Source organism: Salvelinus sp. IW2-2015, linkage group LG4q.1:29, assembly GCF_002910315.2.
Source record: "Salvelinus sp. IW2-2015 linkage group LG4q.1:29, ASM291031v2, whole genome shotgun sequence".
In the NCBI taxonomy this organism is placed as follows: domain Eukaryota; kingdom Metazoa; phylum Chordata; class Actinopteri; order Salmoniformes; family Salmonidae; genus Salvelinus; species Salvelinus sp. IW2-2015.
This window is the reverse complement of record NC_036842.1, coordinates 43,342,160-43,365,290: the sequence shown is the minus strand read 5'-3', so window position 1 is coordinate 43,365,290 and position 23,131 is coordinate 43,342,160. Positions and strand designations below refer to the sequence as shown.

The following is a 23,131-nucleotide window of genomic DNA, read 5'->3' as shown; positions in this document are numbered from 1 at the left end:
TGCTTACGAGCCTGCTGGTGCCTACCATCGCTCAGACTGCTCTATCAAATCATAGACTTAATTATAACATAATAACACACAGAAATACGAGCCTTAGGTCATTAATATGGTCGAATCCGGAAACTATCATCTCAAAAAAACAAAATGTTTATTCTTTCAGTGAAATATGGAACTGTTCCGTATTTTATCTAACGGGTGTCATCCATAAGTCTAAATATTCCTGTTACATTGCACAACCTTCAATGTTATGTCATAATTACGTAAAATTCTGGCAAATTAGTTCGCAATGAGCCAGGCGGCCCAAACTGTTGCATATACTCTGACTCTGCGTGCAATAAACGCAAGAGAAGTGACACAATTTCACCTGGTTAATATTGCCTGCTAACCTGGATTTCTTTTAGCTAAATATGCAGGTTTAAAAATATATACTTTTGTGTATTGATTTTAAGAAAGGCATTGATGTTTATGGTTAGGTACACGTTGGAGCAACAACAGTCCTTTTTCGCGAATGCACACCTGTCTCTTATACACATCTAGATGTGTATAAGAGACACACGCAGGACACGCTAGATAAACTAGTAATATCATCAACCATGTGTAGTTATAACTAGTGATTATGATTGATTGATTGTTTTTTATAAGATAAGTTTAATGCTAGCTAGCAACTTACCTTGGCTTCTTACTGCATTCGCGTAACAGGCGGGCTCCTCGTGAGGCAGGTGGTTAGAGCGTTGGACTAGTTAACCATAAGGTTGCAAGATTGAATCCCTGAGCTGACAAGGTAAAAATCTGTCGTTCTGCCCCTGAACAAGGCAGTTAACCCACCGTTCCTAGGCCGTCATTGAAAATAAGAATGTGTTCTTAACTGACTTGCCTAGTTAAATAAAGGTGTAAAAAAAAATACCGATTTCCAATTGTTATGAAAACTTGAAATCGGCCCTAATTAATCGGCCATTCCGATTAATCGGTCGACCTCTAGTTGTAATGTGTTTCTGGTGTTTGATATAGGGCAGACTCCAAGGTTACTGTTACGGAATATTATTCAGGTTTCATAAATCCACTATGGGCTTTCAAGAAGAAATTCAACACAGTTTGTATGACAATTTACCATGAAGACTATGGTGTTAAGATGCAGGTTATGTTGTGTTATGATAGCAGCCCTGGCTAATTTGCATTGTGTTGTTGATTTCTCAAAGCAGGAATTTGCCCTGCTGTGTACAAAGATGTCATGTTTCTGAGTCTACCTTTAACTAGGCATATACTGTATGATACAATGTATATATTGAATACCAAATTCCCTTTGGTATTTTGTGCGATGTACTTGAATATTACTTTGTTAGGAGCAGTTGATTTCGAGTTAACCTTATGTGAACCATTATAACTATTAGTAAAATCTTTATAATTTGTTAACGTATCTATCATCGCCAGTCATTTAAATCATGAACAACGGACCACATGCATTTACTAAATTTAATCCCGCTACGTCCTCAGGTGAGCCATCAAACAGGCTCTTTTGATAGCTCTGATTCTCGTCGGATGTAGCAGGGTTTATAAACTCACTGATTACAAAGGGAAACCCAGCCATGAGCTGCCCAGTGAAGCGAGCCTATCAGACGAGCTAAATGCCTTCTATGCTTGCTTCAAGGCAAGCAACACTGAACCATGCATGAGAGCAACAGCAGTTACGGACGACTGTGATCTCGCTCGCCGTAGCCGATGTGAGTAAGACCTTTAAACAGGTTAAGGTAACCTGTCTAAATGACTACCGCCCGTAGCACTCACATCTGTAGCCATGAAATACTTTGAAAGGCTGGTCATGGCTCACATGAATACCATCATTCCAGAAAACCTGAACCCACTCCAATTTGCATACCGCTCCAACAGATCCACACATGGCGCAATCTCTATTGGATTGCCTGGACAAGAGGAACAATTATGTGAGAATTCTGTTCATTGACTACAGCTCTGCATTAAACACCATAATGCCTTCCAAGCTCATCACTAAGGTCAGGACCCTGGGACTAAACACCTCCCTCTGCAACTGGATCCTGGACTTCCTGACGGGTGGTGAGGGTAGGTAACCACACATCTGCCATGCTGACCCTCAGCACGGGGGCCCCTCGGGTGCATGCTTAGTCCCCTTCTACACTCTCTGTTCACCCACTCCAACACCATCATTAAGTTTGCTGATGACATAACAGTGGTAGGCCTGATCACCGATAAGACCGCCTATAGTGAGGAGGTCAGTGACCTGGCAGTGTGGTGCCAGGAACACAACCTCGCCCTCAATGTCAGCAAGACAAAGGAGCTGATCGTGGACTACAGGAAACGGAGGGCCGAGCATGCCCCTATCCACATCGACGAGGCTTGAGTGGAGCAGGTCGGATGTTTCAAGTTCCTCAGTGTCCACATCACCGGGGCCAAGTTCCCTGCCATCCAGGACCTGAAAGATGCACCAAGTCTGGAACCAACAGGACCCTTAACAGCTTCTACCGCCAAACCATAAGACTACAAAATAGTTACTCAAATAGTTACCCAGACTATCTGCATAGACCCTTTTTGCGCTAACTCTTTTGACTCATCACATACGCTGCTGCTGCTGTCTATTATCTATCCTTTTGCCCTAGTCACTTTACCCCTACCTATATGTACATACTGTATCTATCTCAATTACCTCGTACCCCTGCACATTGACTCGGTACTGGTACCCCGTATATATAGGCAAGTTATCTTTACTCATTTTGAATTTATTCCTCGTGTTAATATTTTTGTCTCTGCGTTGGTGGGAAGGGCCTGTAAGTAAGTATTTCACTGTTAGTAATAATGTTTATAAACTAACCGGCCGACCTGTTTAGTCCTATGTTTGTTGTGTTGTTTGGAATAATCCAGATCTATAACTAGCTCACTAAAATGTTTTGATTGTGATGCAGGTCCAGAGGAATGCTTTCACAGTCGTGTTCGACGAGCGTTTCTCCATAGCCCTGGATCCATCTTGTTTGGAGGAGAACAGCCTGCGCTTCGCTGCATTCGGCATCGACGCGGAGGAGAGGAACATCAGCGCCGGCCTAGCAGAGCTCAAGCTGTCGGACCTGGACCTTTCTATCAGACCCTTCAATGCCTGGCTCTACCTGCAAGATGTTAACAAGGTAAAATCAGCACCTTTGGGTTGATTGTAGTATTGCCTTAAGGTGCTGATGGCCTGTGGACTGCCGCCTACAGCACACATGTCTCAGTGTCGGCGTGGGTTGGAATCTGGCCCACTGCCCATTTGACCTTCTCCTCCTGTCTCTCCCATTATCTCTCGTCTGTCTACCCTTAACAACAACAAAACAAGTGTCCATTTTGCAGTTTCACATGTTGAGCTTAAATTTCACGTGAAACCATATTAATACATGTATTACATTTAGAGTTGTCATGTTAACACCACCTTTCCACCTGTGAGGTGAAAACATGGTGTCACTGTATAGCCTAAAAACATGGTTCAAACTATAATTTTGATATCATGGATGGTCAGACCTTGCATCCATAGTGTATGGATTTGAGTGGTTGCATTTCTCCTGCCCCATCCCTCAGCTGTTTACTGAAACTGGCGGGGAGAACACTTTGCTAATGTTACAGTTAAGAATTGCCGCTTTAAACACCTTTAATAGAGTAAAAGTCTTATTATATGTTGCAATCCTCTAGTGAGTTACTTTTGTGCCATTAATATCAAGCAAAACTTCTGAAGTTGAGAACAAATTTATTAGTATTGCAAACAAAAATAATGATATTGAAAGAAAAACATAAACCCAAAAGTATTGATAGCAAAACAAAATATTGCAAGGAAATCATTTTGAAATGCGAGAGCAAATGAATTGTAAATGGTACAGAAAAATAGTTTTCGGTAAAAAAAATAAGATAATGCAATTAAATAAAACACCTCCCCTCTTTCCTGCAATTCTCTCTATCTTTGGTTATGTTACCCTGGCCTTTGATTTAGCTGAAAATGCAACTACTTTCCAGCAACATAGCACCCTGCATCCCACTGCTGGTTTGCCTCTGAAGCTAAGCAGGGTTGGTCCTACTCAGTCACTGGACGGGAGACCAGATGTAGCAGGAAGTGGTGAAAATAAACCTATGAAAAGTAAACATGAAAACAAAATGTCACGTGGGGGAAATTATTTTTCACGAAGGAAAAACACATGACAAATGTACATGTGAAACTTCACAGGACTTTGAAAACCACATCTGACTCGTGAATATTTCTAATGTGAATCATTTTTTTCTCATTTGAAAATGTTCACATGATTTGATCACAGGTGTCCGAAAACCACGTGTTTTTTTTTCATGTGATTTTTGTAAGGGTAATAAAGCATATAAAATATACGTTTTAAGGTGCTGATGGCATGAAGCGGAACATGAGACATGGAGATAGGTGGCTTTCTGAGGATAAATCATGGAAACAGTTTCATTTTTATAGAATCGTCAGTGACTGTCGTATCTGTGCAGTGTGCAACAATGGCCTCTTTTGGCTTGTGTTGTCTTTAGGCCGTGGATGCAGTTGGGGAGATTCTGCTGTCCCTCAGCTACTTGCCCACCGCTGAGCGCCTTACAGTGGTGGTGGCCAAAGCAAAGAACCTTGTGTGGACCAATGACAAAACCACAGCAGGTGACACTACTTCACAGCTTGAGCTCTTATGTTTGTCTCTATATTGCATCCTGTGTGAGCACCTATTCACATTAATACTACATATTACCCAGTCATTCAACAATTTATCTTTCTATTCTATTTATATTTAGAATTTATATTTATATTCTATTTATCTTTTTATCTTTCTATTTTGCTTTTTGCAAAGTGATTTGCCCCAATTATCACTAGAATTTATGACTGAATGTCTCAAAAAGTGGGTAGATTTTCATAAAATGAAATATTTACCATCACTTTACCTCCATTATGCTAACGTAAAAAGTTAAATATGAAGAACAATGGTGTCGCATGGGTTAAAACATCTCTTTTTTTGTTTTACTTTTATCACTGTCTACACACACAGACTAATATTTCCGATGACACTTTTGGAATTGAAATTGTTTGTGAACCAAGCTGTCACAATCTCTCTGTTAATAGATCCCTTTGTCAAAGTGTACCTTCTGCAAGATGGCAAGAAGATCAGTAAGAAGAAGACCTCTATGAAAAGAGACGACACCAACCCCATCTTCAACGAAGCCATGATCTTCTCTGTGCCTGCTGTCGTCTTACAGGTGACACTGGGAAGGGATGGTACCATGGTAGGGAATAGACAGCTGATAGGATTGTTTAGTCAAATGAAATTTGCTCTAATCAAATGACATTTGACTTTCTGGTGGTATTTTGGTTGAGCTGTTGTTGTTAGACTGCATTACCACTGTGAACCACATAGGCTTCACTGTTGACCCTCTCTGGAGTACTAAAGTGCACTAATCTTATAGTGAATACAGTTATAGTGGTCAACCGTTTATTGTGATCAAATTGTCCTGTACTGATTTGATTACTATAAGAGGATTGCCCTGTACTATGTTGGGACTGGTGCTGACACTGTGCTCCCTCTTCAGGAACTCTCCCTGAGGATCACAGTGGCGGAGGGCACCGACGACGGCAGGGGCGAGAACGTGGGTCACGTGATTATCGGACCCGAGGCGAGTGGCATGGGCATCACCCACTGGAACCAGATGTTGGCAACACTGAGGAAACCTGTGTCCATGTGGCACCCTCTGCGGAGGACCTAGTACCCCTCCATCTCCCTCTGTACCATACCTCCGGTCACCAGGGTTGGGCTCAATTCCAATTCAACTCACTCCATTCAGGGGATACATTGAAATTTCAGTTTGAGAATTGAAAAAGTGCCATTTATTTTCAAGGAGGATTTTCCACTTCCTAAATTGAACGAATTGGATTGGTGTTGATCCCGACCCTGCCGGTCACTCCTCTTTGCATGGTGCCTACTGTAGTACTATTTTACTGTCCTCCAGATAGGGAAAATAAAAAAGGAAGGGGTAAAATAGCTTCTTTTTCAGGAAACTAGTCATTTGTCTTTTGAAACCAGTCTTACTCTGCACCTAGTGGTATGGGAGACTAATTGGGAGGTGGCGTGGTAAGCTTTATCAGATTTGCTTGTGATCATTTGTAAAATGTGAGAGTGACAAACTTTTCCTAGTATGGTTTTTGGTATGTATCATATCTTCTTGTGCTTTTTAAAATCCAGGTTCTCAAATCCAGGTGATATCAATTGTAATTTGTAGCAATTGTAACAGGGTGCCCAAATCTGACCTAACAGGTATATAGGTACTATAACTTGTTGCATTGTACGATTTGTATCATAATAAATGCAATACAAGTTGCAATGTCATTCTGATAAAAACAGTGTTAGGAATGTAAATAATGTACAACTGCTTTGTTTTAGTTTTATTCATTTAAATATGAATATATATTATTATGTTACTATTATTATGGTATAATGTTGATAATTAGTGTGCACTTTCATTGCATATTCATAATCATCAAAAAGCCAATACTAGAGTTACACAAACACATTATCAGGTGAATATTAATTCAGTAGATCGATTTGCTATTTACTATGTCTTAAAAGGTATGTCACCCAATGCATTCCACAATGAAGCCATATCTCATGCTTATGTAGCCCTTATAAACGTGTAATAATTGTTTGTGGATGCATTTAGTGGTCAGTTTTACCCATTTTATCCTCTATCTGCTTTAAACTGCTAAACATAACCTTCTGGACTCACTTTTGGAGTAAGAGCACCATATTATCTAGGTGAATGCATAAAATACTAAAATGGGCTTTATCGATGTTGACCTCGACAACCATTACTGTTGACTTGGATGTAACTGATTATTTCACTTGGTTGCATTGTGAGGGGATGCAATGAAGACCTTTATTTGCTATCTGTAACAATTTGGCAATAATGTTTGTACAACAGAATGTGAATTAACAAGTGACCTCCCCTTGCATTGTATAAACAGGTCAGATCGCCCTTATTACCTGGCAAATGTGATTTTTATTAATTCAGTGCAAAACTAACCATGCGTTTAAAGGCACAAAATACAGTATTGTCACTAAATAACCTCAACAAAAATTCTAACAAGAAGCTTGTTAAATGCTGCATCTGGGCAACCATTCCTTACCACTCCTTTGCATTCCACAATCAACAATGTGATGCAATATTTCCTACTGTGCCAAATTCATTATTGAAGCAATATTTTCATTTAGCCCACAGTGAGCATTTGCATTTTGTGATCGATGCCATGCATGCACTTGTTTAGCACTAGTTATGGTTGTGCCACCAAATATGTGTATTGTGTAAACATTGTTTCAAATATAAGAAATGCAACAAATGGCCTGGTTTGACATGTTTGTGCTATGCTATCTATGATTTTGTTATCTCCCCGCTTCTTTCCCTTTATCTCTCCCTTTGTTGCCCTTTGGTCCGAAAGTAGCTAGCTAGCTAGGTCATCCAGTCAACCGAAATGCTAGGTTATTAGTCCAAACTGAAACGAGAGTTTCTATTGGAAATATTTTGAGAAGTCCCGCCCCGTTTCGTTCCGTTAGCCTCCGTTTAAGAAACGTTTTGCAACTGAATCGGCGGAATGAATATCCATTAGCCAAGGAGGAGGAGCCAAGCCGTACAAAGTACATAAACTCTGCTATTTAGCTAGCAAGCATATCAATTTTTCACGCATTTGTGGTTTAAAGTTTTGTTTGCACGATGGCTGATTATAGAGGGAAAGCAACCGATCAAATGAAGCTATGGAAAGAGGGCCGAAGCGCTCAGGTTTGTCCATTTCGATGATTCATTTATATAGACGCGACGATAATGTTGCGCAGTTCAAGCAAGGGGAGTTTGTTGTGAAATGGGTGAGAGGTCATCCAGGGTCCTATTCGTGTCTCCTGGCTCGACAGTTGGCTGCATCAGTTAACACATTTACTATAATTTAAGAACCCTGGCACTATACAATTCCACAACATTTCGTACAAAGTCAACGCACATTTGTGTTAGAATTGTATTCATTTCTGGTCGTGCATGGGGTGGGGGGTCAGGAATTGTTAGATGGCTGCTGCTGTTAGCTAACGTTCGCTTAGCACTTGCAGGTTGAGCTCTTGCATTTTTATTTATTTTTTAGAATAGAATACTTCTAGCCACAATAATCTGATTAGACGTTCATTACATTCTCTCTAGTCGGAACGCGGCTATACCACGATCAGGAAAGCGCGGAGCCGGCGTTAGCAACTCATTTAGTATCACATTTTATTAGTCACATGCGCCGAATACAACAGGTGTAGGTAGACCTTACAGTGAAATGCTTACTTATGTACAGTAAAATAACAATAGCGAGACTCTATATACAGGTGGGTACCGATACAGAGTCAATGTGCGGGGGCCCCTGTTAGTTGAGGTAGTATGTACATGTAGGTAGAATTATTAAAGTGACTATGCATAGATGACAACAGAGAGTAGCAGTGGTGTAAAGAGGGGGGCAATGCAAATAGTCTGTGTAGCCATTTGACTAGAGTCTTATGGCTTGGGGGTAGAAGCTGTTTAGAAGCCTCTTGGACCTATATTTGGATCTCCGGCACCGCTTGCCGTGCGGTAGCAGAGAGAACAGCCACTAGGGTGGCTGGAGTCTGACAAAATTTTAGGGCCTTCCTCTATGATATGTTATCTTTGGTATGGTATGCATTCATTTGTGGATGTCAAGCACCCATTTCGTATGACAAGTAGATGCAAATTAATAAGTAGTTGCAAGTTAGCTAAAATGCAAAAGTTGTCTGTGATGAGACCAAGTAAACGCATGGCATTCTTTCATTAGCCGTATACCCAGCTAGTAATGAGGAATCGGCCAAGGCCGGAACTGATTGAATCGGCCCGGAATCAAAATGAATGACTCCCCAGAATCGGCCCGTTTCAGTCGACCAGTATTCAGCCGACTTTTTTTTGGGGCATCTTACCAGAATCCCCCCAGAAGCGGCCCGATGCATATGTAAATAAATGTGTACAGCTATATCGGCATGCCGATGGCACGCTTCCTCAAAACTTGCGAACTCATGGAGTTCCTTCCACAACGTTTTTAATGCTTATTAATTGCCTTGACAAAGTATCAAAATACTACACAGGACCCGAGTTTGACTCTCAGCCGAGTGCCCCAACTCTCAGACGGAATCGGCCCAGATCCACTGTGCTAGCTTGGTATTTACTCAGTCTGTCACTAAAATTCTAATGGCTTTATATAAATGTACTGAAAGCCCAATTGTATGAAAACTCCACGAGAAAATCTGTTGGCCAGCAAGTGGGAGGGTTTTCAGCGTTTTGAATAAAAATGATTCTGGCCTCCGGAGTGGCGTAGCGGCCTAAGGCAATGCATAGCAGTGTTACGGCGCCACTACAGCCTGGGGTTCATGTCATTACCTGCTGTGACCGGGAGTCCCATAGGGCGGTGCACAATTGGCCCAGCGTTGTCCGGGTTAGGGCAAGGTTTGGCCGGGGTACTTTAATTGGCTCATCGCACTCTAGCAACTCCTTGTGGCGGGATGGGTGCCTGCAGGCTGACGTCGTGGTCAGTTGAACGGTGTTTCCTCTCCTTAAACCTCTCTGGGATAGGGGTCCCGCTAGCGGGACAACTTCCGGTGAACCTGGAGGGCGCGCAATTCAAATAATCATAAAAATTATGGATATTGAACATTTATCTACATACAAGTGTCTTATCAGTAAAAAACGTACATTCTTGTTAATCTAACTGCACTGTCCGATTTACAATAGGCTTTACAGCGAAAGCATGCCATGCGATTGTTTGAGGACGGCGCCCCACATCAAAATATTTTTCCACTAGCGCAGGTTTCATAAATTCACAAATAGCGATTTAAATATTCACTTACTTTATGAAAATCTTCCTCTAATTTGTCATCCAAAGGGTCCCAGCTACAACATGTAGTTTCGTTTTGTTAAATAAAATCCTTCTTTATATCCCAAAAAGTCAGTTTAGTTGACGCCATCGATTTGAGTAATCCACTCATTCAACATGCAGAGAAAGGAATCCAAAAAGCTACCGCTGAACTTTGTTACAACAAGTCAAAATACATTTCTATTTCATCCTCAGATACCCTAAAATATAATAAAACTATAATATTTCATACCGAAAGTATGTTCAATAGGAAAATTATATTAGCAGGTTCTCTTCGTCGTGCGCGCATAGACTGATTTCCAAGTCTGTATCCCAGTACTAAAACTCATAATTCTTCCTCGTTTGGGAAGAAACAAGCCTGAAACCTTGAACAAAGACTACTGACATCCAGTGGAAACCATAGGAATTGCATACTGGGAGCTAGATTACATTTGTTTCCCTATACGTTCTAATGGAAGAGGATGACTCTAAAAAAAAAAAATGTTTAAATCAGGGTGGTCTTTCTTTGGATTTTCTCCTACCATATCTATTGTGTTATAGTCTCTTACATTATTTTAACATTTCTACAAACTTCAGAGTGTTTTCTTTCCAATGGTACCAATTATATGCATATCCTGGCTTCAGGGCCTGAGCAACAGGCAGTTTACTTTGGGCATGTCAGTCAGTCGGAAATAGAGGAAAATGGACCATATGGACCCTAGAAGCGTGGTTAGGCAGGTCATGTTTCGGAGGATGCATGACTCGACCTTCGTCTCTCACTAGCCCGCTGGGGAGTTGCAGCGATGAGACAAGTTCGTAATCATGAAATTGGGGAGAAAAAGGGGTATAAATGTATTCCAAGCGTGCAAGGGAACCATGCCTGCAAAGCCCGTTACGCACCTGCATAAGGTAAATCTGAATACCAACTATTGAGAAGTGCTTAGGAAAGGCATACATTTCTTAAGTCTGAATTTGCCAATATTGAATTGTAACAATAGCATGAATGAAGCAATGAGGCCGTGATTGTAAATAAGAATTTGTTGTTAACTGACTTGCCTAGTTAAATAAAGGTAAAAAATAAAAAATAATTTGATCATTCAATGTCTTCGCTATGTATAATGTCTATTCCATTGCTTTCCCTTCAGAGGCCAGACACCCTGACCACAGGGGCTGGTCACCCGGTAGGGGACAAGCTGAATATAATGACCACAGGTCCCCAGGGGCCCCTCCTGGTGCAGGATACCCCGTTCATAGATGAGATGTCACACTTCGACCGTGAGCGCATCCCAGAGAGGGTGGTGCACGCCAAGGGAGGCGGTGGGTGTCCAGCACTACCAATGAATTTAAGACTGGCGCTGATTAACATCAATGCAATATATACTGAACAAAAATATAATCGCACATGCAGCCGTTTCAAAGATTTTACTTAGTTATAGTTCATATAAGTCAATTGAAAAAAAAAAACATTAGGCCCTAATCTATGTATTTCACATGACAGGGGATACAGATATGCCACACACATGGTCTGCGGTTGTGAGGCCTGTTGGATGTACTGCCAAATTCTCTAAAATGATGTTGGTAGAGAAATTAAGTCAATTCTCTGGCAACAGCTGTGGCAGGCATTCATCTTGTCAGCATGCCAATTGCACGCTTCCTCAAAACTTGAGATGTATGTGGCGTTGTGTGACAACTACACGTTAGTAACCTTTTATTGTCCCTAGCACAAGGTGCACCTGTGTAATGACCATGCTGTTTAATCAGCTTCTTGATATGCCAAACCTGTCAAGTGGATGTATTATCTTGGCAAAGGAGAAATGCTCACTAACTAGGGATGTAAACAATTGTGCACAAAAAAAAAAAAAGCATTTTGTGCACGTGGAAAATTTTCGGTCTATTTTCTTTCTGCGCTCATTAAACATGGGACCAAGACATTAGATGTTGCGTTTATATTTTTGTTCAGTATATGTGTCAAACTGTTTAGACAAGCAGAAATGACAGAGCTGGAAAGACAGTCAGACACCACTAGATGTTTTACCTAACAGTGGAGCTTCACGTATTGGTTGGAGAAACACTACCCTGTCCTAGACATCTAGTTATCAATTGTGGGCCTACTTTTGGGTCTACGCCAAAACGCCAACTGTAAGCGGCTCTCCAGTCTAATATTATAAAGACCATGATCATGTGACAATCTGTTGGCCCACTACACGAGGGGTAAAGTGCACCACATGTATGGCTTTATTTGCAGGTGTTTACTCACTAATCTTCCAAGGAATGTGTACACAACATGGTGAAGGCAGCACATTTGTTTGTGAAGTTGAATATAACCTCACCTCATTTTGTCTAATGACATGTTCAGTGGTTGTCTTTTGAATACTCGTTTTGATGTATCACTATGGGGATTCGCCAGGATCACCAACTCTTGGAGGGCCTGTCAGAAGCGTCTGTTGCAGACAAGTAGGTAGTGGCGAAGAAGGTGAGATCACTCACTTCCTTATAACGAGCCACTCGCCCACCATGTGGTCATTCATTCTTGTGAAAAGCATTACTCTCTCTGCACGATTGATCCCTGTTTTCCTGCTCAACTGCTTACAAGCGAACCATGAAGGATATCACTGCCAACCGTAGGTCTTCAGAGCATTTCGAGAGGTTTTGTACGGACCGAAAGGTTTTCTACTTTCAGTCTCCCTTGGTAGCTAGCTTCACGGCAAGCTATTGAGACTTGGTTAGCTGCAAGTCTAACTCTGTTAGCTCACTGAGATGCAAGCTAACCTCACTAGCATACCTTACCTGCAACACGGTAGCATTGCTAGCTCCCTTCTCTCGTCTAGCTACGTCCATCCTTCTCAGCCTTAAGGTTCCTTCTGTCATGGGAGCACGTTACCTGCGGGCTAACTCTGCTGCTAGCTAATGCTCCACTAGCCTCGTGGTTATAGCATTCTACTGTGCTCATTATTGCTAGTTATTAGCTGCAGGGGGAAGGATACCCACCTTCTATGCATCAATTGCCTGGGAAAGGAACATGCCCAAGAGGCACTTTATGACCCTGAGTCCTGTGAGCACTGCTGACTGGGGCAGGTCTGAGGTTTAAACGAGCATCTATCTCGACAGCCCCTTTTGTCTCCAAGCCAACAGCGAAAGCTGACGCTCAGCTCCACGCAACCTAGCGAGGTCATGGATAGCCTCGACTCCTTCCCCTCACTGTCTCCATTGGAGTTTGGGCTCCTCCGTGCCCGTTAAGGGGCCTATACAACGAGAAGAGACCGGTCTCATTCAGCCGCGGTAAAGCAACTCCCGGTGGTACCCGCATGCCTCAGGGAAGCTAAGAGCTCATAGGACAAACCCCTCACTAGCAAGATTCTTGCTAGGGGCACCCCAAGCCTGAACATGCACAATATGGAGGAATTTAGGTTTGGTTACGCTCCCACAGTGGCGCCGTCTCTGGCTTAGTGCCTCGCGCCGTTTTACTAGCGACACTGGCACCTCACTCGCTAGAAAGATAGTCCGCTTTACTGCCTCAATTTTTTTTCAGTAAACGTACTTGGCCCAACAAATTGGCCATCAATGTGACCTTTTTGAAAAATTGTTGGCTTATCATGCTGATCTAATGGAGGTGGTGGGGAAACAACTGGACTCAGACACCCTAGATCCAGATGCCTGGGAGGAGATTTGTGTGATTAGACTTAAACCTCTGTGCCTCCCATAGTGCCATTTAAGGCTGTGGTCGTACCATGAGCCTAGCGCTGGTGGGAGAAGGGGCTGAGCGAGGACGGCGCACTCGCCAGACGTCAGAGCCTCAGACAATGATCTGGTACGTTCTGTCTTGTTTATTTTATTCATACTTTTTTTGTTTTACTGCAATTGGTTCAGATAACCGGACATCCCCATCAGTTGGGAGCAAGGGGCTGGGGATATCTTCGCTCTTGACAACCCTCCATGGAACAGGGCCAAGACATACCAGTTACATAGGTCTTCTACTTCCCAGCATTAGGAATACTGTGCTGAGTAAAAAATAAATAAAAGACAGGCCCTCGAATGTTGGAGAGAGTGCCAGCCTCCTCATGCACGCTCTGGGTTGTTTTTCTTGGAGAAGTGGAATGACTAAACCAACTGTTCCTTCCTACTCTGATTTCCATGGTCCTATGCTCCTTGCAGGACTTGTTGGACAGAGAAAAAAGGTTTTCTTTGTTAAGGTCCACTAGCCGCTTTCTTGGCCTGCCAAGGCCCTGACAGTGTTGCCGTTTATCCATCCCTATTATGTAGTTTTTAAGGGGGGGGGGGGGGGGCACGTCGCTTACGCCCAGTCGCTAAGCCTTTAGCTGGTCCTGGGGCATGTCTATTGTGCTTAAGATATTTTCATAGCAGCGTGGAGCTGTAATATTTCTTTGTATTTTGCTTTGCTACAGCCCTTGGCACCCATAAGCGAGTGTGTGGACTGTGCTTTACCAGCACTGTTTGCGCCCTCAGTGTGCCCAGGGATTTTTCAGATGAAGGTACCTAACTCCATCCTTTGGCCTAGGTTGACATTTTCTTATTGTTGCACCTTTTGGCCTATGGCTTTTCATCTGTCGCCTTCCTCAGTAGAGCGTATGCTCGTTGCACATCTACTTGGACTGAATGAGAGCTCAGGCGAGGGTGTTATGTTCTTCCCTCATTGGGCAACATTATGTTGTTTTATAGGGGTGAGATCAACAGCCTTTGGAGAGCCTGAAAGGGCCCTCTTCTACAGAGGAGTTTATATCTTTGGCACTGTTTTTGGGACACGGATTGGGCTTCCCCTCGCTTTGTTACAAGGTTTTTCCCGACTGGTTGTTTCTGCACTTTCTTGGTTCGTACTCCCTCAGTTTCGGAGCCTCTTGAAGGTTGCTAATGTTTGGACTATCGTGGCTTCAGAGAATGTTTTGCGATACAGGAGTTGGCCATATCCCCATAATGATACATCGAAACAAGTATTTGATAGAACTTAAGGTTACTTGCGTAACCCCGGTTCTCTGATAATGAGGTGAGATGTATCACCGCATTCTTTGCTGGCAAGGGCGCGAGGAAGAGAAGCATGCTTGAGAAGGACCAGAGAATGAGAGTGCCTTCTTATAAGGAAGTGAGGGGCTCACCTCATTTGCCACTCTACCTGTGTCTCCAGCAGATGCTTTTGATACAGTAGGTCCTTCCTAGAGTTGGTGATCCTGGCAAATCTCCATAGTAATACATCATACTCATATTATCAGAGAACCGGGGTTACACAAGTAACTTTGTTTTAAACTGCCTACAATGACAGTAAAGATACATTGGTTTTAAATTAGGAGTGATAATCTACGTTAGCCTAACTAGCCGTGCCATCTCTAGTCTCGGAAACCGACCCTAGGCAACAGCAGAGACTGGCGTCTGGTTTCGGTGACGGACTCTTTTGGCAACTTCGATAAAGGGAACAAAAATGTATATCTCTTAACTAGCTAACATAAAATACAACGGTAACTGACCATGTACTGCCTCTTCCTCAACAGGAGCGTTCGGGTACTTTGAGGTGACACATGACATCTCTCGCTACTGCAAGGCCAAGGTGTTTGAGCATGTGGGCAAGACCACACCTATCGCCATCCGCTTCTCCACAGTGGGTAAGACGCACCATCACTTAGCTTCTCCACTTTCTTACTGGTTACATTAGCCTACATGACATTTTTGTATTTTTTTATCCCATACTTTCCTGGTATTTAATCAAAACTTACATAGTAAAATTGTATTGAGGTTGCTCCCTCCGGCTTTTCCATAAAACTGCTACAAACACATTTACTTGTTTCCTCAAGAACATGTGTAAAGAAGAACTGTATCATGTATTTGCTACCAATATTAGCTTGTTTATGATACTTTTAGTCATTGCCTTTGGTTATGATTTTCTGCTAAATCCATGTTTGCCGATATCAGAAGAATCCTTGACCGAGTTCATGTTAACTTCTGACATATAGAAAATTCCTAATTTGACCAAATAACACTCTTATAACAGCTCTAGTAACGCTCATAGCGGATGCCTGGACAGTTGTCTCCTGCCAGAGCTATACAAACAGCTTGTGCAAGAGCCCCATGAGAAAATGGTGTTGTCTACGTGATTGATGCTGTCGGGTGACGAGCAGTCCGTAGTGTAGTGACCTTGATGTGCAAGTGTCCATCACTAACCCTGACCCAAAGCCTCAGTGGGAAAACTGCTGTTGCAGGAATGAAATTAGCTGGGAATCCAAAGAAAAGACAAACTCCGTAAAACAATCTGGATTAATACTTTGATACAGTTAGCCTACATGTCCCAGAAACGTATAGGCTCCCTGAACCCACTTGAAGTTCCTTGGAATCTCTTTTCTATTGAATTGACTTGACCTAGGTCTCTAGCTTTTTCAACGTTGTTTGGCATTTTTTGAGTGTTTGAAATGATACAAAATAAAGGCAAAATTCAATTACTCGGCAATTACAACATCCTAAAAGACGGTGATGTTTCTTCAATACATCATTGAATAAATACCGGGAAATAGACAATGTCATATATTTTTTTCCATCTGTAAATGATGTCTTGTTTAAACTGTGAGTTTCTAATTGTTTTTATTTTGTATCTAACTCGTGCAGCTGGGGAATCGGGCTCAGCCGACACAGTGAGAGACCCACGTGGCTTTGCAGTCAAGTTCTACACTGACGAGGGCAACTGGGACCTTACTGGCAACAACACCCCCATATTCTTTATCAGGGACGCCATGCTGGTGAGTCCAGACACGTGTGAGTCAAGATTGAGCCTGTGTGCCTAGCCAAGGTTCAGGGTGTAGTGTGTGTTACCGTGGCCAAGGTTCAGGGTGTAGTGTGTGTTACCGTGGCCAAGGTTCAGGGTGTAGTGTGTGTGTTACKGTGGCCAAGGTTCAGGGTGTAGTGTGTGTGTATGGGTGGATATTATGCGTTATGGTGCTATACATGAGTTAATCTCCCCGTTTTGATTTGTACCATTACCGCATCTCTCTGATATCCCTTTGTCTGTGCAGTTCCCATCCTTTATCCACTCTCAGAAGCGCAACCCCCAGACTCACCTGAAGGACCCAGACATGGTGTGGGACTTCTGGAGCCTGCGGCCTGAGTGTATGCATCAGGTGCTGTAGTTGCTCCACTCTCTACCTGCAACCAAACCTTTACATGCACGCACGCATACACGATAGATCGATGGATGGTTTTCTGACATTGTATTTTCTGATTTCACCCCACACTAAGCCAAATTTGAGTAACAACATGCCATTAACAACTTCATAGCTTTGCCATTATGTCTAGGAATGGTGGGTGCTGCGTATGCATCCCTTTCCTTATTACATCATCCTTATATACTTACGTTTTTCTAGATCTTATTTACTTACAAATAGCTCAATTGCTAATGACTGAACATGTGTCTTTGTTCATGGTCTTCTATTTGTTCTCGTCTCTGTGAAGGTGTCCTTCCTGTTCAGTGACCGTGGTCTGCCTGACGGCTTCCGCCACATGAACGGCTACGGCTCCCACACCTTCAAGCTGGTCAACGCCGAGGGTCAGCCTGTCTACTGCAAGTTCCATTACAAGGTCGAAGCACAATTAAAAAGAATGTAGTGTACAGGACTAGTGAAATGCGCTACACTTAAATGTATAGAGGAGTCAACTATACCTACTTAACTGAAGGATACAAGAGGGTGATGGTGGGAAAGAAGGAAACGTAGTTGGAGAAATTGGGACAGGGTCCATAGTAACTGATAAGAGAATTTTCTTTTCCAGGTTCATAACCCAATTTAAATATATTACTCAGTCTGCAAACCAGAATTTGTAAGATCCTGGTCGAATGAAACAGACGGAGGCCCAGCTAAATAGTCAAAAAGGTTTATTCACGGAACGTTCTAAAATCAAGAATACAAAACAATTCATTTTATACTGACTTCTCACGCCCACATATTCACACAACCATACGCACACACACACACGCAAACAGACGCACACACACACACATGTCCTGCTACCCAGCCGCCAGAGATTAGTGACCTTGTCCTTGAGACATACTCCCTGTTCTCTCCCAAATCTCTAGTCAGGTCGGCACCAAGCTCAGACAGTCTGTGTTTATAATACCATAAAGACATGTTGTCTTTACCCTAATTCTGACTAGGACTACACATTGATTGATTATGATGATATACATTCTAATCACTTCCGTACAATTATATGTTTCAGGGCGGACTATTCTAATCATTCAATTAACCGATAATTCTCACCTAACAGTAACCCATAGCAACCTTCCCATCTCAGACCGACCAGGGCATCAAGAACATGAAACCTGAGGACGCCGAGCACCTGGCTTCCACCGACCCGGACTACGCCATCCGAGACCTTTACACCTCCATCGCCAACGGCAACTTCCCCTCCTGGTCCTTTTACATCCAGGTCATGACCTTTGAGCAGGCAGAGAAGTTCCAGTGGAACCCCTTTGACCTGACCAAGGTACCTTAGAGATGCAATAAGCAGTAATCGCTCCGCCATTTGCCTAATTTTAAGTTTGCGACAAAGCAAGTAGTCATTGTGTAGAGAATCATTGCACCATCTAAACCACTGTGATATATATTTTCCATAACCAAAGATATTGTATTTTCAGGTGTATGAAGCTGGTGTACTAAACCAAAAGGAAATACGCAAGAACGGGCAGCATAGAAGTAGCGCATATAGAACAGATCTACCACTTCTTAGACTTACTTTCAATGAGAAAGAACAATTTAGAACTCAATTTCTATGTGAATTTGGTCGGGTCGCCCCAAAAAGTTAGATATTGCAGCTTTATTTCTCATAATATTCTATTCAGTTATGTGGGAACCACTCTCTCTTTATAGTAGGTCCATTCCCTAACATTTATCCATATGTTCCCTTGGTTTTGAAAGAATGTGACGGGAATACCTGATTTGTACTTTCTTCGCCATTTTAACCTGCCACAAAAACACATTCCCAGAATATCCAGACATTGGCAGTACTCTGGCTTTTCCACAAGAGGGGGGACTTCCTCAACGTAAACACTGAAAGATCTGACAGTGGTCTGATATCTGTTATGTTGTCATAGCATCTGTGAGCATTAGTGTGATTGGCAACTGATTGTCATAGCTGTTATTTAGTCAGGATAATTATTAGGTGAAAATAAGGGGGTCATGCAAGCCTACATGTTCATGGAATTCTTTTGCACGGCCATGCACCTTGGTTGGCATGCGAGGTAGCTACACGTCTCTCTTACTCCTTAGGTGTGGTCTCACGAGGAGTACCCCCTCATTCCTGTGGGGAGGTTGGTGCTCAACAGAAACCCTGCCAACTACTTTGCCGAGATTGAGCAGCTAGCCTTTGACCCCAGCAACATGCCCCCGGGCATCGAGCCCAGCCCTGACAAGATGCTGCAGGGGCGTCTGTTCTCCTACCCAGACACACACCGGCACCGGCTGGGCGCTAACTACCTGCAGCTGCCCGTCAACTGCCCCTTCAGGACCCGTGTGGCCAACTACCAGCGAGATGGGCCCATGTGCATGTTCGACAACCAGGCTGGCGCTCCCAACTACTTCCCCAACAGCTTCAGTGCTCCAGAGACCCAGCCCCAGCACGTGGAGACCAGGTTTAAGGTGTCCCCAGATGTGGGTCGCTACAACAGTACTGACGACGACAACGTCACACAGGTAGAGAACCCGTGTGTTGGGAATATTGGTTAAGTTATTACTAAACTTTATGAATTAATATATTTTATGAATTGGGGGGGGGGGGGCACCAGTTGATTATTGGACAAACATTGTATTTTAAGAATATCTGACTTATGGGTTATCTTAGCTAAGACAGAACTGAGAATAATAGTAATCATTGATTTATCTGAAGGTACAGTATATCTGATGAGCCTAGTATCAGTTTTGTGAAATCGTGCAGTTTTCTAGAGCTTGTTTTGGATCAGAAAACCCCCAAATAACAAGTAAACTACAAATATGATCATAAAAATCAATACATGAATCAATGGTTACAGGGTAAATGATGATGATATGTAATCGATACAGGAGAATGATGAATTCAATCATTTGTTTATCAAATTGCTAGAGAATGATATTCTAATTGTGGATAGAGCTACCTTTTACACAATCAAGCTTGTACTTAACAGGTCATGCGGGCGCATACTGCTAAAAAAGTATTGACCGAGTTGTGCAGTGAGCAATTTTAAAATGCAAGTTATGGTTCAGTTCTAACATGAAGTTACTGAATGTCAACCTAAAGAGTTACATATTACACTTAATGCCAATGTATCAATGCATTAGTTACTCCCAAAGGGGGAGACTAGCGACTCAGAGATTTGCACTGACGCCGGGTGGCGCACGTCAGAACGAGGAATGCTAGCTTCTGCCGTGGAGGACAGAGCTTGGTGGGATCAGTCTGATTTAAAGCCGGTGATCCGGAATCGTTAGCTCGGCTTCAAGGGAAAACGTCAACATACTTTTCCACTAACCCCAGCATTTTCATGTCTTCCCTGTCCGGTAAAGGGGGTTGTGCTGATGTGACACGAGGTTCATTTACTACACACCGAGCTGTGTGCACTGCACTGGCAGGGCCAATAATGATACACCCTATAAAGAAATCTTTGTTATTTTACATATTAAATGCTTTATGATTACAAATAATGAAATAAATATTTTATTGGTTGTTTCTTAATGCTGATTGGTGTATGTGACCAGTGCCCTGACCCTTTGTGTATATGTATTGCAGGTGCGTACCTTCTTCACTAAGGTGCTGAACGAGGAGGAGCGTCAGAGGCTTTGTCAGAATATGGCTGGTGCCCTGAAGGGAGCCCAAGTCTTCATCCAGAAACGCTGGGTGAGTTATCATCACCATCATTAAGATTGTCTAAGTCATCACTTTCATCATTAGTATCAGCAATGATGGCTGTTATATAGTTGGTATCATCTTCCTCACTACCACAAAGGCCATCTTTGCAATGTAATGTTTAATAATCGATAGTGCCATCACTAACAACACTGTTCTGACCCGCTCGCCCTCTGCTCTCACTCCCTGTTTTTCCAGGTTCAGAACCTGATGGCTGTGCATGCAGACTATGGAAACGGGGTCCAGGCCCGACTCAACGATGCCGAGCCCAAGAAGGTAAGTCCATTTGTTTGCTGTCAACAGACACCAAAGCGCATGTCAGCAAGGCAACAGTTAACATGTCGTCCCCCCATGAGTGATGCAGTATAGTCAAAGTAGGAAAAGCACTCGAGTTGGCTTGTTGCAGGTGAAGAGGGATAATTCATGAAATATTTGGAGACAAATAAAGATCGAAGTGTGGTCGCATTATTTACATGAGCAGTTTTAAGTATATTGTAGATCCTTCATGAAAATCAAAAGTTGCGTTAACTAAATAGTTTCATACACATTGTATTTAAGTAGAACATTTAGTTTGTACTTTTTTTCTTTCTATTTAGTATGTGACTGTTTCTCTCAGTTCCCCTTGTAAACAAGATTGTGTTTTTTTAATAGCCTCAAATCTCCTTGTCTCCTCTCACAGGACGCTGTGAGAGTGTATACCCTTGGAGGAGCCGCTGCCATCACTGCCTCCTCCAAGATGTGATGCCTTAACTTCCACCTGTTGCGCTTACCAGCCTGCTATCCAAGATCCTACTTCTAACCGTCCGTGAATGCCATAGCTAATCATGATTTAATATTCCTCAGGCTACTTACAACATTGTTCTAACGTGTTTGCTGTCCATTTTGCCAAAGTTCACACAGAAATGTATGTAGTCAGACTGCAGCCCGATGGGAGAAGATCTGTCCCCAAACTACATCTGTCAAATATACAGGTCTGCTGTCTGAAATGTTTATGCCATTTTCAGTATAGTGATCCATCTCTTCCCAATTATGTATTGTTTGTGTGTCCATACTTCATCAAAGCCCTGATAGTTAGCTTAAAAGAGGTATGTGTTAGCCTATATGCAAAAAAAAGACATTTATCCTCGTTAAACAAACCACCAATGTTTTCGAAGAAGATTCATCTTTATTTTGCAGTTTAAACTTAAGTTCTCTTCAAAAGTGTTCCTGTGTTAAGGCCTACACCATATTCCTTGTTTATATTAGAAATAGTTTCCGGCCATCGATCGGTGAGAATGACTGTGATTGAGTCATGAAAGAATGTTTGAGTCATCGTCCTCGCAGCCAAACCAACACACCAGTGCCTTTTTGGTTAGAAACGTATCCATAGTCACCATGGCATTATAAAGGGTTTGCAAAGACTTTTATGAATAATCTCATGTACCAAATGTCTTCTGTATATTTGTGTACAGACTCTGAATCACTAAAGAGTTGTATTAGGGCTGGGGAAACAAGAACCACCACTGTTTACTGTCCTTCTCACAAATCTCCCTATTCGTTTTCTATGTTCCAGCTAAGCCCTGGACTGTTAGTGTTTCTGTGCTAGGTAGCATTCCCCATCACATCACCTGTCTGAAGAGAAGTGATTTGTGATATTAATATGCAATTGTGAACTTTGAACCACAAAATAAGATGCATTATTGAGTGCTTGATCTTTCAATTTATGCTAATACGGTCGTATGAAAAAGTTTGGGCACCCCTCTGAGGCTGCATAATAATTTATTCTGTCGTCACAGAAAATGATCAGTGGCATGCCATTCCTTTTCTAATAAGCTGAGTACTGGGGTATTGTCCAGACAAAGATTTTTTGTGTAGCAATATTAAGTTGTATGACATTAAATCAGATGTGAAAAATAGGCTATGCAAAAATGTGGGCACCCTTGTCATTCTGTTGATTTGAATACCTGAAACTACTTAGCACTGATTAATTGGAACACAAAATTGGTTTGGTGAGCTCATTAAGCCTTGAACTTCATAGACAAGTGCATCCAATCATGAGAAAAGGTATTTAAGGTGGCCAATTGAAAGTTGTTGTTCTCTTTGACTCTCCTCTGAAGAGTGGCAACATGGGGGCTTCAAAACAACTCTCAAATGACCTGAACACAGTTAGTTATGATGCATTTTATTGTGTTGCTCAATTTACTTTTTCATATTTAGCAGAGAAACTAGCTACGTTAGCTAACTAGAAACTTATTCAGCCTCATCTTAGGTAGCTAGCTAACATTAGCTGGTGTTAGGTTCTAATTTGTGACTCATTTCAGGAAACAAGACGTATGCCTTTTTTGGCAAATGCCTTCTGGAACATGTGAACTTTCATGTGCC

At 42.4% G+C, this 23,131-nt stretch overlaps 2 protein-coding genes across 4 annotated transcripts in view; both read left to right on the top strand.

Moving 5' to 3' along the window:
- syt12 (synaptotagmin XII) overlaps positions 1–7,369 on the top strand; it is a 40,199-nt gene extending 32,830 nt beyond the window's left edge. For both annotated transcript variants that reach the window (XM_023984742.2, XM_070442908.1), the window contains 4 exons: positions 2,931–3,146; positions 4,528–4,648; positions 5,105–5,238; positions 5,569–7,369. In XM_023984742.2, the coding sequence (XP_023840510.1) occupies positions 2,931–3,146; positions 4,528–4,648; positions 5,105–5,238; positions 5,569–5,742 (645 nt within the window). In that variant the 3' untranslated portion in view covers positions 5,743–7,369. The remainder of the gene's footprint in view (positions 1–2,930; positions 3,147–4,527; positions 4,649–5,104; positions 5,239–5,568) is intronic.
- Positions 7,370–7,600: 231 nt separating this feature from the next.
- Positions 7,601–22,595, top strand: cat (catalase). 2 transcript variants are annotated; one of them, XM_023984740.2, is made up of 11 exons: positions 7,602–7,806; positions 11,056–11,227; positions 15,409–15,519; positions 16,514–16,644; positions 16,918–17,022; positions 17,354–17,479; positions 18,191–18,382; positions 19,165–19,587; positions 20,654–20,761; positions 20,969–21,046; positions 21,450–22,595. In XM_023984740.2, exons 1-11 carry the CDS (start codon positions 7,741–7,743, stop codon positions 21,510–21,512), a joined length of 1,575 nt encoding a protein of 524 aa, XP_023840508.1. In that variant the 5' UTR covers positions 7,602–7,740; the 3' UTR covers positions 21,513–22,595. The 2 variants fall into 2 exon arrangements, with proteins under 2 accessions (XP_023840509.1, XP_023840508.1); XM_023984741.2 differs by lacking the exon at positions 11,056–11,227 and having other exon boundaries at positions 7,601–7,806.
- Positions 22,596–23,131: the final 536 nt, after the last annotated feature.